General features: G+C 56.5%; 1 protein-coding gene across 1 annotated transcript in view; it reads left to right on the forward strand.

The window, feature by feature from the left end:
* TEAD4 (TEA domain family member 4) overlaps positions 1-15131 on the forward strand; it is a 37153-nt gene that overhangs the window by 9474 nt on the left and 12548 nt on the right. Inside the window, exons 2-8 of the mRNA XM_004692852.2 lie at positions 2146-2210; positions 2564-2626; positions 7117-7245; positions 8062-8105; positions 8488-8543; positions 11303-11433; positions 12395-12568. Coding sequence (XP_004692909.2) covers positions 2146-2210; positions 2564-2626; positions 7117-7245; positions 8062-8105; positions 8488-8543; positions 11303-11433; positions 12395-12568 — 662 coding nt within the window. The remainder of the gene's footprint in view (positions 1-2145; positions 2211-2563; positions 2627-7116; positions 7246-8061; positions 8106-8487; positions 8544-11302; positions 11434-12394; positions 12569-15131) is intronic.

Genomic DNA, 15131 nt, shown 5'->3' on the forward strand with positions numbered 1-15131 from the left:
AAAAAGCACGAAGGTAGATGAAATAGAAGATGAATATGTACTCTTGAAGATACAGATATAACGAGAGTCCAGAAGGAGAAAGAATGAAGCAGTGCCCGAGAGTTATCTGCAGAAGGGTCTCAGCTCGTGGGGGGCGGGTGCTCCCCAGCTCCTGCACCACTCTGTGCCACTCACAGGTGCCCAAGTAAAACTTGGGCAGTTAGTCTGTGGGCCATCTGGGTGAGGTTTTGTGACTGACCCCAGTTTCCTTGTTTGCAGTAGGTAAAATTGCCTGCAATATGGAAAGAGGTGTTTTTTAAAGATTTATTTATTTATGCATACAGAATTAGAGTACAGGCCAGTGGTGCGGGGGGTGGTGAGAGGCTTCACCAGAGACAGAGTGGGGAGCAGGACAGGCAGATCTACTGAAGTACACTGCTGAGGGGAGCAGCGGGCAGGATAGGGGAGGTCTGCCGCGCCATGTGGGTGGTCAGCTCCCTGGCCGGGGATTGAACTCGCGCTGCAGTGGCTGCTGACAGCTTCACAGTGCTGCGCTTCAACCCGCTGCACCACCAGGGAGGGCCCGCTGGTGTTCATTTTACTGAAGGGACCCAGTGAGCCAAAGTTGGAGCCTGTTTCTTAAGTCTGGAAAAATTTGGAGGAAAGAGACCGTAAGAAGAAAAGGCTGGGCCAGCGAGGACAGGGACTGGCTGGGGTCCTGTGCTCCTTCGTTCCTGTGCAGCAGGCTGGCAGCCAGGTTCCCATCTCCCAGTTCCAGGGCTTGTCTTCACCGGTGAAAGTCCTCAGTGGTGATGACTTAGACTCTCTTGCCCATGAAAATGTCATCATGCAGCACGAGTACTTCTAGTTAGACAACAGGTAGGACTGTCAAACATTCCTTGGACAGCCAAAGGAGCTGTGGCCTACCTCTCCCTGAAAGCTTTGCGCAGAGACACCTTGCTGGACCGTGGTTTTAGGTGCGGACAAGCCCCTGTGGGGTGTCTCCACGGTCCGGTCTGCCCCGATACAGACAGGCGGGTGCTTCGGACCAGCATGTCTTCCTGGCAGATGACCCTCCTGAGTGTGGCCTCTTAATTCGGTCTTGGCAGTGGTGAAAGGTCAGCCGGGGGGGGCCAGCTTGACCTTGGCTGTGCTCGCTGGTTGACAGCCAAGTGGCAGGCAGCCCTCTCTCTGGCCTCCTGCAGAAGCGTCCTCACTCAGCCACGGCCTCCGGGCCCAGCCGGACGGGGCAGGCGGGCGGCTGGGCCCTCTGGCCCCAGAGGTGGAGCGTGAAAGTGACGACGGGCCCCTCGGTTCACTGCCACTCTGGCCTGATGCTGCCCTGAGGTCTAGGTCCAGCTAAGGCTCACCTGACCACCCAGCCTGACCTGACCCCTCGGCCTCTGAACACACCGTGTTCCCTGCCTGGTGCGTGCCCTGCTCTGCCAACGCGGGCCCGTGTCTCTCAGCCAGGCGCTGGGCTCTCTGAAACCGCCTCGTAATCTTGTTTAGAATCACGGCCCACGGTGGCTCCTTGCTGGGCTCCAGCATCTCTCGGGCTCGGCGTCACCTCCGAGCACCCGGTGCTCCCTGGTGCCCCTCTGGTCAGCCGTGGAGCAGGGCGTGCGGTCAGCATGGGGTGTCTGCGTCTAACCTCAGGGCCTAGGCCTCCTCTCTGGGTACACTCGGTGTCTCAGCACTGACACCCCTTTGCCGCTCACAGACAGCAATGTGAGCGAGCCATCTTGCCAGGTTCTGCTCATTGACAGAGGTGGCAGGCACAGTGAGAGTTGCAGAGGGGAAGGGCCTCACCCCTGCGCTTCCCTGCAGCCCCCCTGGGGCGCAGAAGGCCTCAAAAGAAGGCGGGTGCAGAGAGGCAGCTCTGGCTGCTGTAGGATGGATGGGGTCGAGGGAGGCTGTAAGGACACCCCGAGAGCTGCGTGCCAGCCAGAGGTCCACAGCCCTGTTCCCAGGTTACCTGGCCCCAGCAACGCCTCAGCTTCCTCTTGCTGCTGGGACACTGCTGGGGTCCAGGAAGGCGGGAGGAACCAGAGAATCTCACCCCAGCTGCCACTCTGGGTGGGCAGAGTGAAGGAAGGGCCCCTTACACACTCCTGCTAGCCTGCCTGCTGTCCTCCCGCTAAGCGGCTGTCGGTGTCTCTGCAGGTCGGAATGAGCTGATCGCCCGCTACATCAAGCTCCGGACAGGGAAGACCCGCACTCGGAAGCAGGTGGGCCCGGGGAGACCGGCACGCGGATGGGCACCGTCCGCCCCGCCGTTGGCCAGGCCTTGGGCTGGACACACGGGCTCTCTGGGCCACGCGCAGGGCTGTGTCTGTTGGGTGCCACAGATGGTTGTTCCCCTGCAATCCCCCGCCCACCTTACCCAGGGCCAACAGACAGCAGAGCACCTGCACTGCCTTGGAGCTGGTACCAACTCTGCGCTGTCTGGAAAAGGCAGGGCTGTCATCGGTGGTCTCCATCCATTCGTCGATTCCACAGATGTGGCTTAAGGATTGTGGGTGGGTGGGGGAGCCCAGGAGTCCTGGGAGGGAGGGACAGGAACCTCTTCTTCCTGCCACAGGTCTCCAGCCACATCCAGGTGCTGGCTCGTCGCAAAGCCCGCGAGATCCAGGCCAAGCTAAAGGTAAGGAAACCACAGCAGCGGGGCGCCTCAGGCACTGGGGGGCCAGCTCCCCGGGACTCGGGGCTCTATTCCCTTCGGGTTCGGGTGCTTGTCTGCAGTGTCAGCATGCCTCTGGGGCTAGAGGACACGGGTTCACTCTCTCCCATGGCACAGGAGGGGCACACCCAGATTTCCCACAGCATCTAGGCGCTCTGGGGTGTCTGCTGAGCCCCACCGCCTCTCCAGTTCAGAGGCATTGGCTGCCCGGATCACGTGTTTTAGGGCAGTGGATGACCCCTCAAATCCCATTTCTTGAGGACCTCCTTGAGCTACGGCCCCTTTGTGCCATCCGCCGACCCCCGCAGGAGGCTGGGCACGGAGGCACTGCTGTGGGGCGATTTTTTAATTTTTTTTAAAGATTTATTTATTTGTACATACAGAACTGGGGTACAGGCCAGAGGCTCAGGGGCGGTGAGAGGATTCACCAGAGACAGAGTGGGGAGCAGAACAGGCAGATGGACGAAGTACACTGCTGAGGGGAGCAGCGGGCGGGTCAGGAGAGGTCTGCCGTGCCATGTGGTCACCTCCAGGGCAGGCGGGAATCGAACTCATGTGGAAGCGGCTTTAGCTTCTCAGTGCTGTGCTTTCACCCGCTGCGCCACCAGGGAGGGCCTGTGGGGCGCTTTTGATGCTATTGCGGGAGCCGACAACATGCGTCCCCCCTGCTGTCTGGGCCTGGCAGTTCCTTCCCCTTTCGTAGCCAGCCCCTCCTTTTGGGCCCTACATCTTTATGGGGGTGCCAGCTGTTGATGGGTTCCCCTTGGCTAGTCCTGCTCCCTACCACTCAGGCCTTTTGGTCTGGGAGTCAAGGGGCTGTTCTGGTGAACACCAGGAGACCAGGAGAGTGAGTTCCCATACAGAGCCGTTACTAGCGGAGCCGGCCAGCTACTTGGTGGGAAAAGCTAACATCTGGGGCCTTGGACTTGGCCAGTGGTTTATAGTTTTTTAGGCAGTGGAAACCCTTTTGTTTCTGGGCCCCCCCCCCCAAAAAAAAAAAAAAAACATCCCCTGATGTGTTATCAGAAGTGTTATCTCTGGTCAAAACTAGCTTGGCAGGGAGTAAGCCAGAGACCCTCTCCTCCTGTTCACCTCTTGCGGCCTCTGGCTCTTGAACCCGAAATTTCGGAACCTAGTTTAAAACTCAGTGACCTGGAAGCTCCATCTGGCTGGGTGATCCATGAACTTGACCCTGGCAGCTTGGAATGAGTGGGCGGGGACTCAAAGCCACACCCCACTGCTGGCCTGCTCCATTCCTGCCACCACCCAGCTGTCCCCTATCCTACACAGTTGTGTCCAGCAACCCGCTTCTTTGTCCCCGGGACAGCTGGGTGGACTGCAGCTGCTGACCCTTCTCTCAGACTGGCATGTGTCCCCAGGACACCCCCAGGCCCTGGAGTCCAGCTTGCTCCCCCCAGTTTTCCCCTCTGCCTGGCCTCTGGTTCACTGGGACCCCAGCAGGCGATCAGGTGTCTAGAGCCACTGAGGGGAACTTTTAATCCTTGGGGCCTGTCTGGTTCCTATTTGCCTCAAGGAATGGCCTCCTCCTTGCCCACAGCCTCTGTGCAGCACTGGACAGACATGGACCCCTTAACGAATAGGCCAGTTTCACATATATGTGTTTTCGTGGGGAGATCCCGCTCAGAGGATCTTCATGTTCTCAAGGTGTCTGGGACACAAAGTCATGAAGCTCCCTGGTGGGTGGGGAGGTCAGCAGGAAGTCCTCAGGGTCACCAGGGCCGGTTCTGCCGTGGGAGCTCCGATGAGCCCCGGCCCTCCTCCCCTTCCACCCAGTTTCCTGTCTGTAAAATGAGGGGGTCATAGGGTAGTATCTGAGGTCACCTCCAGTTCCAAAATTCAGTGACTCTGTGGCTCTGGTCACTGATGTCACGCCCCATAGTGCTGGTTCCTGTCCCAGCCCACGGAGGACGTGGCTTCCTGAACTCCATCGTTTGTTTAGCTCAGTTATCCGGGAAGGGATGCCAGTTGCTGACATGGAGCGGATGGAGCTCTCCCGCCTCATGATGCAGTTGACAAATCACTGGGGTCTACAGGCTTGTGTGGTGCGGCCTGTTGCGTCATTCCTGGCCTCTCAGAGGGAGAGGGCCCGGGCCGGCCAGGTGTTCCCTCCTGAACAGAGCCAGCGTCTTGGGAAGAGGCACGCGTTGTGCCTATTAGCTCGCTCTTTACTTAGCTCTTTACTGAGGAGCAAGGGCCCCGAGTTTGGCCCCAAAGGACGGGGTTGGGGGGGGTAAGAATGCCCCACCTCTCAAAATGGTCTCGTGTGCCCTCCCTGATGGAGGTGGATGCCGTCGACCCTTGGGGTGCCCAGAGGCAGGTCTGTTTGTGCCAGTGCAGACAGCCATGGCCCTGTCTCAGCCCCCCAACACCCGACTCGTTGAAATTCTCTGAGCTTGTTTCTTCACGTTAAGATGGAGATTCCGCAGGTCCTGCCAGCCATGCAGGAGTGCTTGGTGCTCAGAATCAAAGCGAGGCCATGCTTACTTTCCCCGGGCTATCTTGCACCACATGAGCAAGAATGTCTCCCCAAAAGGGCATGAACGGGCCTCTTGTGTTGTGCTCTTTGGCCGTGCCTCACCTGGACCCCTCAGTCCTGTGGCGCCCCATGGCCCGTGGTGCCTCCTCACAGGCTGTGGCTCGGCCACTTGGGGTCTCCCCCACCGCACCTGTGAGCCACAGGCACCTGTCACTCCCCAGCTGGCTGTCAGTTGGGACAGGGCTGGGTCTAAGTTTGTTCCTAAAGAATGACTAGTTTTTCCTATGGGAAAAAAAAAATTCATCGTAATAAACATCGGGTTTCTAATCAGAGCTTTTGAGTTGCCATGATCCAGCCTTTTAGCCTCCATGAAACTGAGTGTTCCAAGCCTTATTCGTGGTGTTATTTTGGTTCAAGATACATTCTTCATAAACTTTTTCACATATGGAATGTTGCCTTGCTGCTTTTGAAGATTCAGGGGCTAAGGAGTCTGGGGTAGGACTCGCACTCATACAAGTATAAGAAATTATTATTACTGCTGTTACCAGTGCTGTCGTGCTGATGTGTTCCTAACAAATGTGTTCCTTTTTTTTTTATTTTAAAAAAGTTTATTTTTACATCATTTTGTACATTTTTTTTTAAAAGATGTATTTATTTGTGCATACAGAACTAGAGTACAGACCAGAGGTGCAGGGGGTGAGAGGACTCACCAGAGACAGAGTGGGGAACAGAACAGGCAGATGGAAGAAGTGCACTGCTGAGGGGAGCAGCGGGTGAGACAGGAGAGGTCTGCTGCGCCATGTGGGTCACCTCTGGGGCGGGCACTGAACTCGATCCGAAGCAGCCGTGCCTTTAAGTTCTGTGCTTTAACCCTCTGCGCCACCAGGGAGGGCCCCTGATGCTCCTTAACAGCACCTGTGCAAGCTGAACCCATTCTTTGGGGTCTTTGGGTCTTTGGTCCCGCAGAGGGCAGGCTGTGGGTGCTCACTTGGAAGGGGAGGGAGTGTCACAGTGGCCACGGTGCAGGAGGAGGCCTGTAGGAGAGGCCCTGGGAGCGTGCGGCCTGCCTGCCTGTGACCAAAAAGACCATTCCTGCCCACCCCAGAAGCACCCAGCAAATATGTACGCCTCATCTACTGTAAGGCAGGGTTTGGGAACCACAGGTGTGCTGGAGTGAGCAGGGCCTAAGGGCCCCTATTGTTGAAGGTTCTGGGTAGTTCTGCCATGACCACATGTGCCGTGTGAGTCACTGGCTGCAAGGCACTTTCGCCAGGGAAGGAACCGTCAGCAGTGAGTTGTAAGTTTGGCTCCATTTCTCCTTTGACGAAATAAGAAGCCAAGCAAGCCGACGTGCCCTTTTCTGGGATCGTACTATGTGAGCTGACTTGACGCGCTCTGATTTCACCCTCGGTAGATTCGATGACTGAAAATATAATGTGGAGTACTGTCAAGGGGAGAAACACTTGGGAGACAAGCGCTTAGTTAACAATCCACGAAAGAAAATCGGTTTTGTCCTATTCTCATTCTTCATGGTGCCCTTTTAGAAGGTCCCTCGCTTGCAAAAGTGCCCACAGCCAATTCGTTGGCAAACGTTAGCAGCCGAGATGCTTGGGTAGAAGTTATCAGACAGGGCTCTGTTCAAGGTATTCTCCTGCTAAGTCAGGTGAAAGCTAAGGTCTGGCAGACGGTCTCCAGATTCTCTCTAAGTCCTCATAAGATAGCCACGGTGGGCGAGGCCAGTAGTATGTCGCTCTGACCGATGAGGAAACCGACCGCCCAGTGACGTGCGCTCAGCCACAGAACAAGTTAACAACACTGCGAGGGCTTAAACCTGGTCCCTGGGGCCTCTTCCAGGGCCCTGGCCACAAGCAGTGGGACAGCTTCCCTGACCACAAGCTCGGACCCGCCTCGTCTGAGTGACCACCGCTGAGGCCCCCCTTCCACTGTCTTCCCCCAGGATCAGGCAGCTAAGGACAAGGCCCTGCAGAGCATGGCTACCATGTCGTCCGCACAGATCATCTCCGCCACAGCCTTCCACAATAAAATGGCCCTCAGCCGGGGCCCAGGCTACCCAGCAGTCTCAGGGGTAAGTGGGGCTGCCTGGAGCCTCCCCCTTCTGAAGCGCCTGAAGCTCTGGCCAGGCCAAACTCGTTACTCTTGCATCCTCCAGGCCAGGAAAGCCAGGGGGAAGGAGGGACCAAGGATGGAGGGGTCACGTCCCCGCTGGTGTTGGAACCACCTTCTGGGGTAACTGGCAGTGGCGCAACAGACCTCTCCCTGGGGACAGCTGCTGCACTAGCCGATGTCGGTAGCTGAGTGACAGGTTCGCGGCTGCAGCGAGGGGCTGCCCGCCCACCTGGGGGGACTGATGTCCAGGTACGGGTTAGACTCTGGTTTGAGTTAGAATTTCTCAGCCACGGCCATGTCGCGCATATTGTCAGAATGGCCCCGAAGGGCTCCTTGTCTCCAGGACTGTACTCGCAGGTTTTCTTAGCTCTGGGGGCTAAGTGGGTCACCCCTGCGGGCCCACACAGCGCCCCAGGCCTTGGGCACGGGCAGGAAGCCCTGGTGTGTGGTGAGTGCAAGCTTCTCCCTAGTCCACGGGGATGTGGACTAGGGCACAGGGAGCCTGCATGTGAGTGAGTTGGGGACACCGGGGCCGAAGCGGGCTTCTTGACCGCAGGACCACTCGGGGCCTCGTGTGTCACGGCTCTGTCCAGGGAAGGGTGCACCGTGTTCACCAAAGCTGGTGCTTCTCCCCGACACTTGGGACTCTGCTCCAGCCTAGCACTAGACTAGTTGACCTTTCTCCCTGCCTCCCACGGTTCCGACCTCCAGCCTCGTCTCGCCCCCACCCGCGGCACAAGGGTCTGTGCTGACTCTGTACTTTTTGCCTCCTCAGTTTTGGCAAGGAGCTTTGCCAGGCCAAGCCGGAACGTCCCACGAGTGAGTATGGCGGCCTCTGCCTTTGGCTCCACCAGCTAAACTTGAGCCCATAAACTTAGGCTGTGTGGCTCAGCCCAGGGGGCCCTCTCAGGACGGCCTTGAGCTCAGGGGTGAAGCTCTGCTGCCCTCAGGCATCAGCTCGGTCTCCAGCGGAGGTGCCTGCGCTGACGAAAGCCGGAGCTCCAGTCTGTCCAGTGTCTGGCAGGGCCAGAGCTTGGGACTCCGAGAGGGAGGCTGGGAACGGGACCTAGTGAGTGGCTAGGGCCGGAGTGGGGGGCCAAACTCTAAGACCAGTGCTGAGCAGACCACTGGCGGGGTGGGCCCACGCGTGGCTCTCTGGCTGTGCTCTGCCAGGCTTACACTCCTCTCCTGTCCCCCGCAGTGTGAAACCTTTCTCTCAACAAACCTACAACGTCCAGCCTGCACTGCCCCTGCCAGGTGGGTGTCTCTGTGCAACTTCCTTGCCCTCTCGGCGTCTACCCCACGTCCCAGCCCCCGACGGTCGATGCCCCCTGCCCCCTTAGATGGCTCCTTGGTGCGTGCTCAGACCTCACATCCTAATCCCCTGGCCCCAGCGGTAACGCGCCTCCAGCACACACCTGTTGGTGCTCGGGATTGCTGGCCAAGGACTCGCAGGGCGTGAACCTCCGCTTAGAAGCCAGTAGGGATCCCTCTTGTTGCGGTGAGCTATAGTGTCCCGGTGCCCGAGGCTGGAATGGCGTCCTCTGGGAGACACAGCGGTCTCCTCCTGCAAGATGGGAGTGTGGACGGAGCTCAGCTTTCTTGCCAGTGCCCCTTGCTAGCAGAGGGACCTCGTCTAGGGGCACCTGGAGCATAGGTGGGGCAGGCGGACAGAGCTTGGCCGAGGGCAAGGACCCCTTCCCCGCTCTCAGGCGATGGGCTGTCTCTGCTCCTGCTAACAGGAGCCTTGCCCTTGACTCCCTTTTCTGACGGGGGACCACCTCCGGCCCACAAAGGCCTGGCTTTCCCTCACGGGCAGCCCTGCCCTTCCTCGGCCCCTGCGGCCCACCCCTCTGCTGGGCCTGTCCTTTCGGGCCTGTCCTTTCTCTGGCCTCCCTGGCTGCACTCAGGCCCTCCGAGTGCCCGCGGGCATGTCTGCAGCGGCTCCTCTCAGCTGCAGTTCCCATCTCTGCGCCTCTCTTCACCCTGTCTCATCCCCAGGGACCTTTTTTTTTTTTTTTTAAAGATTTATTTATTTGTACATAGAGAGGTGGGGTACAGGCCAGAGGCTCAGGGGCGGTGAGAGGCTTCACCAGAGGCAGAGTGGGGAGCAGAACAGGCAGATGGACGAAGTACACTGCTGAGGGGAGCAGCGGGCGTGCCAGGAGAGGGCTGGCACGCCATGGCCATGTGGGCACCTCCGGGGCAGGCGGGAATCAAACTCATGTGGAAGTGGCTTTAGATTCTCAGTGCAGTGCTTTAACCCGCTGCGCCACCAGGGAGGGCCCCCAGGGACCTTTTTAAAGCCTCTGCCCTTACTCTGCTGCTTTGAGGTTTAAAGTCCTTCAGGCGCCTGCTGCCTCCTGGATACAGCAAGCCGAACCCTATCAGAGTTTTACGGCCCTTCCTGTTAACCTTCCCCTTCTCTCCTCCCCCCTTCCTGCCTCTGGGCTTTGGCTCTGCCTGGGCCCCTGCCCCCTCCCGCCCAGCGCTCTGGAACCCTCCACCTAGCGCTTGGCCTTTCCTTGTGTGTTGGGCAGAGCCATGACTGGCCCTGTCTTTGGTGCGTGGGAGGTGCCGGGTCGCACCGGTCTCGGAGGCAGAGCTGAGCCGGGCAGTGAGGGATGGGCCGATGTGTCCAGCACGGTCCTCTGTCTCCTTCCTCCGTGTGCTGCCGAGTTACCTGCTTTGGGGCGTGATGTCCTCCTGGCACGCTCACCAGTCACCCAGTCCCGGGCTGGGCCCCACCATGTCCCTGCTGTGTCCCCTCTCACCCCACCACACAGCTTCAGCTCAGGCTGCTTGCTCTGTCGGGAAAGGGGCTGCAAGGACTGGGCTCCTGGTCTACCTCCTCTGCCGGGTCGTCTTATGCACAGAGAGTGGGTCCTGCAGAAATGCGGATCTGGCCATTTCACTGCTCTGCTTGAGCCCCTCCGTCCTCTCCTCAACTCTCAGGCTACAGGTCATCTTAGCCCAGCTCCCGAGGCCTGGCTCCTTAGCTCCGTTTCCCTGTCTTCCCCACTTCCACCCAAGACTGAGCTCCCGATTCAGGCAGCTGCTCACAGCCCCAGGCCTGTGCCTCTGCTGTGCCCTCTGCTGGGGTGGGGAGTGGGGGGCCCTTCCCTGTCTTCACCTGCTCCCCCTACTTGCACTTTACTCAGATGTCACCTTTGATAGAAAAACTAACTGGGCCCCACCCCCCACCCCCCAGGTGGACCTGGGTCCCCTCCGTGGTGCAGACTACACACCTCATCAGATTTTTTTTTTAAAGATTTATTTATTTATTCGTACAGAACTGGGGTACAGGCCAGAGATGCGGAGGGTAGAGAATTCACCAGAGACAGAGTGGGGAGCAGAACAGGCAGAACGATGAAGTACACTGCTGAGGGGAGCAGCGGGCGGGTCAGGAGAGGTCTGCCTGGCCATGTGCATCTCCTCCAGGGCAGGTGGGAATCGAACTCATGCGGAAGTGGCTTTGGCTTCTTTGTGCTGTGCTTTAACTCGCTGCGCCACCAGGGAGGGCCCTCATCAGATTTTTATCACACTCATTTTGCCACGTTAGCCGGCGTGCACCGAGTACCCATTCTGGGCTAGGCACTGTTCTCAGGGCCGGAGAGACAATGGGGCCCAAACAAGAAACTTCCACCTCTCATGTCATTGTGATAATTTTCCTGGCCATTGCCACAGCTGCACGAGGGGCTGCTCAAGGGCAAAGCCCAGCAGTGCCCGTTCCAAGCGCCCTCAGTCCAGCGGGCATCACGTCCCCCAGGCCAGCATCCACTCTCCCTTGAGTTAGTTCCTGGCTGAGCTGTCCCCACCGGGGCCTGCTCTTGGACGCTCCAGCCAGAGCTCTGCCCCCCTTCCATCACCCCTGCTTGGAGGCCCAGTTCCTGGAGGCAGGCGGGCCCCTTGCCAGCAGGGGGTCTGTCTCCATGGTGGGCCGGGGTCCTTGCAGAGGACGTTGGCAGGGACCCCTGGGGTGGACAGCTTCCCACGCGTCTCCTCAATGCACGCAGGGTTTGAGACTCCTGCAGGACCCGCCCCGTCGCCACCAGCACCCCCGTGGCAGGGCCGCAGCGTGGCTAGCTCCAAGCTCTGGATGTTGGAGTTCTCTGCCTTCCTGGAGCAGCAGCAGGACCCTGATACGGTAGGTCCCGTCGGTGTCTGGCCGGGCACCTGCTCAGCTCTTCATACCTGCTCTGGCTTCCTGCCCTGCTCTTCTGCCCTGCCCTAGCCTGGCCTTAACTTGGGGTTCATGTTCCTTTCCACCTTGCCTCCGATTGACCCGTGCCCTCTTTACTCTTTCCCTTCCCTTCCTCACTCCATCTTTCTCCTCTCCCCTCACTTCACCTCCCTCTCTCCCTTCTTGCTTTACTGTTCCCACCCCAGCGAAACACCCTCCCTGGTTTCTTTGCCCCACCCCATCTCCGGGGGGGCCCCTGCTGTTTCACCCCCTTCCCTGTGGCTCTGAGCAGACGGCAGGAGGCCGAGGGGCTCCCTGTGCTTGACCCACTTCCTCTGAGCCTCCCCAGCCCCACAGTGCCTGGGTCCTGGTGGCCTCCGTTACCTGCAGAAGTCGGAGTAGCACCTGGAGGAGGGGGTGACAGGGAGCTTCACAGACATTCCACTCTGATAGTTTCAAACTTAACTAACTTTTTGACCCGAGGAACCCATTAGTCAGATGCTGACTCCAAGTCCTGGTGTACAATGAAATAACTGGGGTGGTAGCAGGGTATCTGTGAGGGCACCCCCACCTCCAGCTGCAGGTCAGTTGGACAACACCTTCTCATCGCATGCAGATGACACCAAAGACACCCAGGGAGAAAATGAGGTGCTTAAGAATATTTAATCATAGAGCCAGGACTAAGAACAATACAGTGACAACACCCGGTTTATTTAGGACCCAGTAGGTGCCAGGCCCTGGAGTGCTTCAGCTCGGTACCTTGGCTTTCCTGCTCCTCCCTTTACTGCCTCCCATTTCCCACTGGGGAAGGAAGCCGGTTACTGCAGGCCACATGGCTGGGATCTGAGCTCTGGTCTGTTTTCCCCCTGCCCCGCTGCCTCCCTGCCTCCCTCCAGTCCCCATCCAACCACCATTCTCTCCACAGTACAACAAGCACCTGTTCGTTCACATTGGCCAGTCCAGCCCAAGCTACAGTGACCCCTACCTCGAAGCCGTAGACATCCGCCAGATCTATGACAAATTCCCGGAGAAAAAGGGTGGGCTCAAGGAGCTTTTTGAACGAGGACCTTCCAATGCCTTCTTTCTTGTGAAGTTCTGGGTAAGCCCTTGATCAGCTCCTTTTTCCTCCTTGTAGGCAGTGATCGCAAGGAAGAGTGGCCATAAGGCGTCCTTGCCACAGGTGGAAATCTGGGACGGGAGGGGCAGATGTCCGTTCGGTATTGAGGGGCTGAGATGAGGTGTGGGGCCAGAGGGCTCAGAGAGCTGACCTAGTAGAAGGCGGCCCTTCTCGTCTGCCGTAAAGGCAGCTCCACTCCTGGACTGGAGGCTGTGGAAGGGGATGGAAGCCCACTGGGGACACTGAGGGGCAGGAGGCAGCGTGTGGACCTAGTCCTCCATCCCGAATGTTGACTCCTGGATGGTTTCAGGGCCTGGGGCATGAATGCAGGTCCTCAAGAGCCAGAGTGTGTTGGAGGAGACAGGACTTGGAGTATGGACTGTGAGGTTGGGTCAGGTCATCCCCAGAGAAGCACCCCCCAGCCAGCTTCTCAAGCACCTCAACCCATAAACATGGTCTCTGCTGCCTCTCCTTCCCTCTGCCCTCACAGGTGCCTGTGGAGAGCACCCCCTTCTTTTGAGACATCCCTCTAAGACCAGGAGGCATAGTATCTGCCCTGGGAGATTACATGCCACATGGGAAAAGGATGTAGGGAAGAGAGTCAGACAAGTGCAGACTAAGCCAGAGGTGAGGAAGTGCAGGAATCCTTCTGTACAGCCAGTGGAGCCTTTGAATAGTTGAGAGGGGAGACACTGGGCCTGGGTGGCTCTACCCACAGCCCAATGCCCTGTGTCCGGGAGACAATGGAGATTCTGGGCCCGGGCAATCTTGGTACTCTGAAAGCTTCACTTTTCCTAGGTTATGTATCTGTGAGTTCCAGGTGGCTGACAGCCCCTGGCTAGGGGCTTCCCCCCACCCCTCTTGCCAGCATGTGGGGTGGGCTCACCAGGAGGTGGAAATACTAGAAAAGCCCCGGGTCCCTGATCTTTCAGGTGCTTTGGTTTGTCACTCTGCAAGAAACTTGTTCTGCAAAGGGTAGAAGTTGGACCTCAGCCCCTGGGGGATATGCAAGGTCTGTTAGGCAGAGGCTGGGGAAAGACTGTTGCAGCCTGGAAGAGGCAGAAGGAGGTGGGCGGAAGTGGGGAGAGTTGTGGGTCAAGAGAGGAAATAATAACAAAAAAAAAACTGGAAAGGGGAGGTAGATTCTGGAAGGTCCTGATGAGTTTTAGTCTACATGAAATGGAAAATAGGTGATACTTCCTTTTTAAATCTCAGTGCATGTTCGTAGTTCTGTATTATTAATTCATACCAAGAACCTGAGAATGAAAAGCATCAGATTCTTCCCCCAATGTTTCCTCACCCTGGCCTCCTCCAGAGGTGATGAACTTAATGGATTTTATGTCCTTAGTTGTAAATAATGTGCTTATACTGTGATAGCGTGACTGTGGCTTTGTGTGTTTTTTCAACGAAGGTGGTAAAACCTTAGGTATGTCATACCATGTTCCCTTCATCATCTTAGTAAAATAACCATTTGTCCTATAATTTAATTAAAACAGCAAAATGTTCACATGTTTTGATAGTTTAGCTTGACCAGCAGCGTCAGAAAGTGTGTTAGAGTTACAATTCATTTCTGGTACAGGTTTTTTTTTTTTTTTTTCAGACTTCACTCATAAAAATTTATTTATTTATCTAATTATTTATTTTAAATAATATAATAGTTTATTTTTACATCATTTTGTGCCCTTTTCCATCTCAGTTGTAATCCCTGTGGGCTTCCCACCACCAGTTCACCCATGTGCCATCACCATAGTCCAGTGCATTTCCCTCCCTCTGCTGTTTTTGATCCCATTCTCCACTCCATCCCCATAAAATGTCTCTGATATATAGCTGTTCATTATTATTTTCTCACCTGGTCCATTATATTCCTGCTATGAGTGAAATCATCTGGTATTTTTCCTTTTCTTTCTGGCTTATTTCACTAAGCATGATCCCTTCCAGCTCCATCCATGTTGCTGCAAAAGGCATGAGTTATCTTTTTTGATTGCTGAGTAATATTCCATTGAGTATATGTAAGAAGTTTTTTTTTTTTTTAACAGATTTATTTATTATTTATGCATATAAACTGGGATACAGGCCAGAGGTGCAGGGGGTGAGAGGATTTCCCAGAGACAGTGTGGGGAGCAGAACAAGCAGACTGACAGAATACACAGCTGAGGGGAGCAGTGGGTGGGTCAGGAGAGGTCTGCCGCGCCGTGTGGATCAGCCCCTGGCAGGGCATCAAATTCGTGCACACAGCTTCACAGTGGCCCTTTGCGTTACCAGGGAGGCCTTAAGTCTTAACGAAGAACATTATAGGAATACAGATGGGGAGACTAAAAAATTAACTTGAACTTCAGTTACTATAAACTCACTGTAAGTCAGCACAGGCTACTTCATGGAGGCCCTGTTCTCCTCCAGTTTGTACTGGTTATTCTCCGGGCTGCCTCTGTCATAATCCTGACACCTTCTATGTTGATTCTACTGTTTCCTAGAGCTCGTATTTCTCTCTTTTTTTGGTGCCCCCTCATTTTGCTGGAGCATATTCTCTACTGCCTTCCCAAGAAAT

The sequence above is a fragment of the Condylura cristata genome, unplaced genomic scaffold (genome assembly GCF_000260355.1).
Source record: "Condylura cristata isolate star-nosed mole 26May11 unplaced genomic scaffold, ConCri1.0 scaffold00034, whole genome shotgun sequence".
NCBI classification, from domain to species: Eukaryota; Metazoa; Chordata; class Mammalia; order Eulipotyphla; family Talpidae; genus Condylura; species Condylura cristata.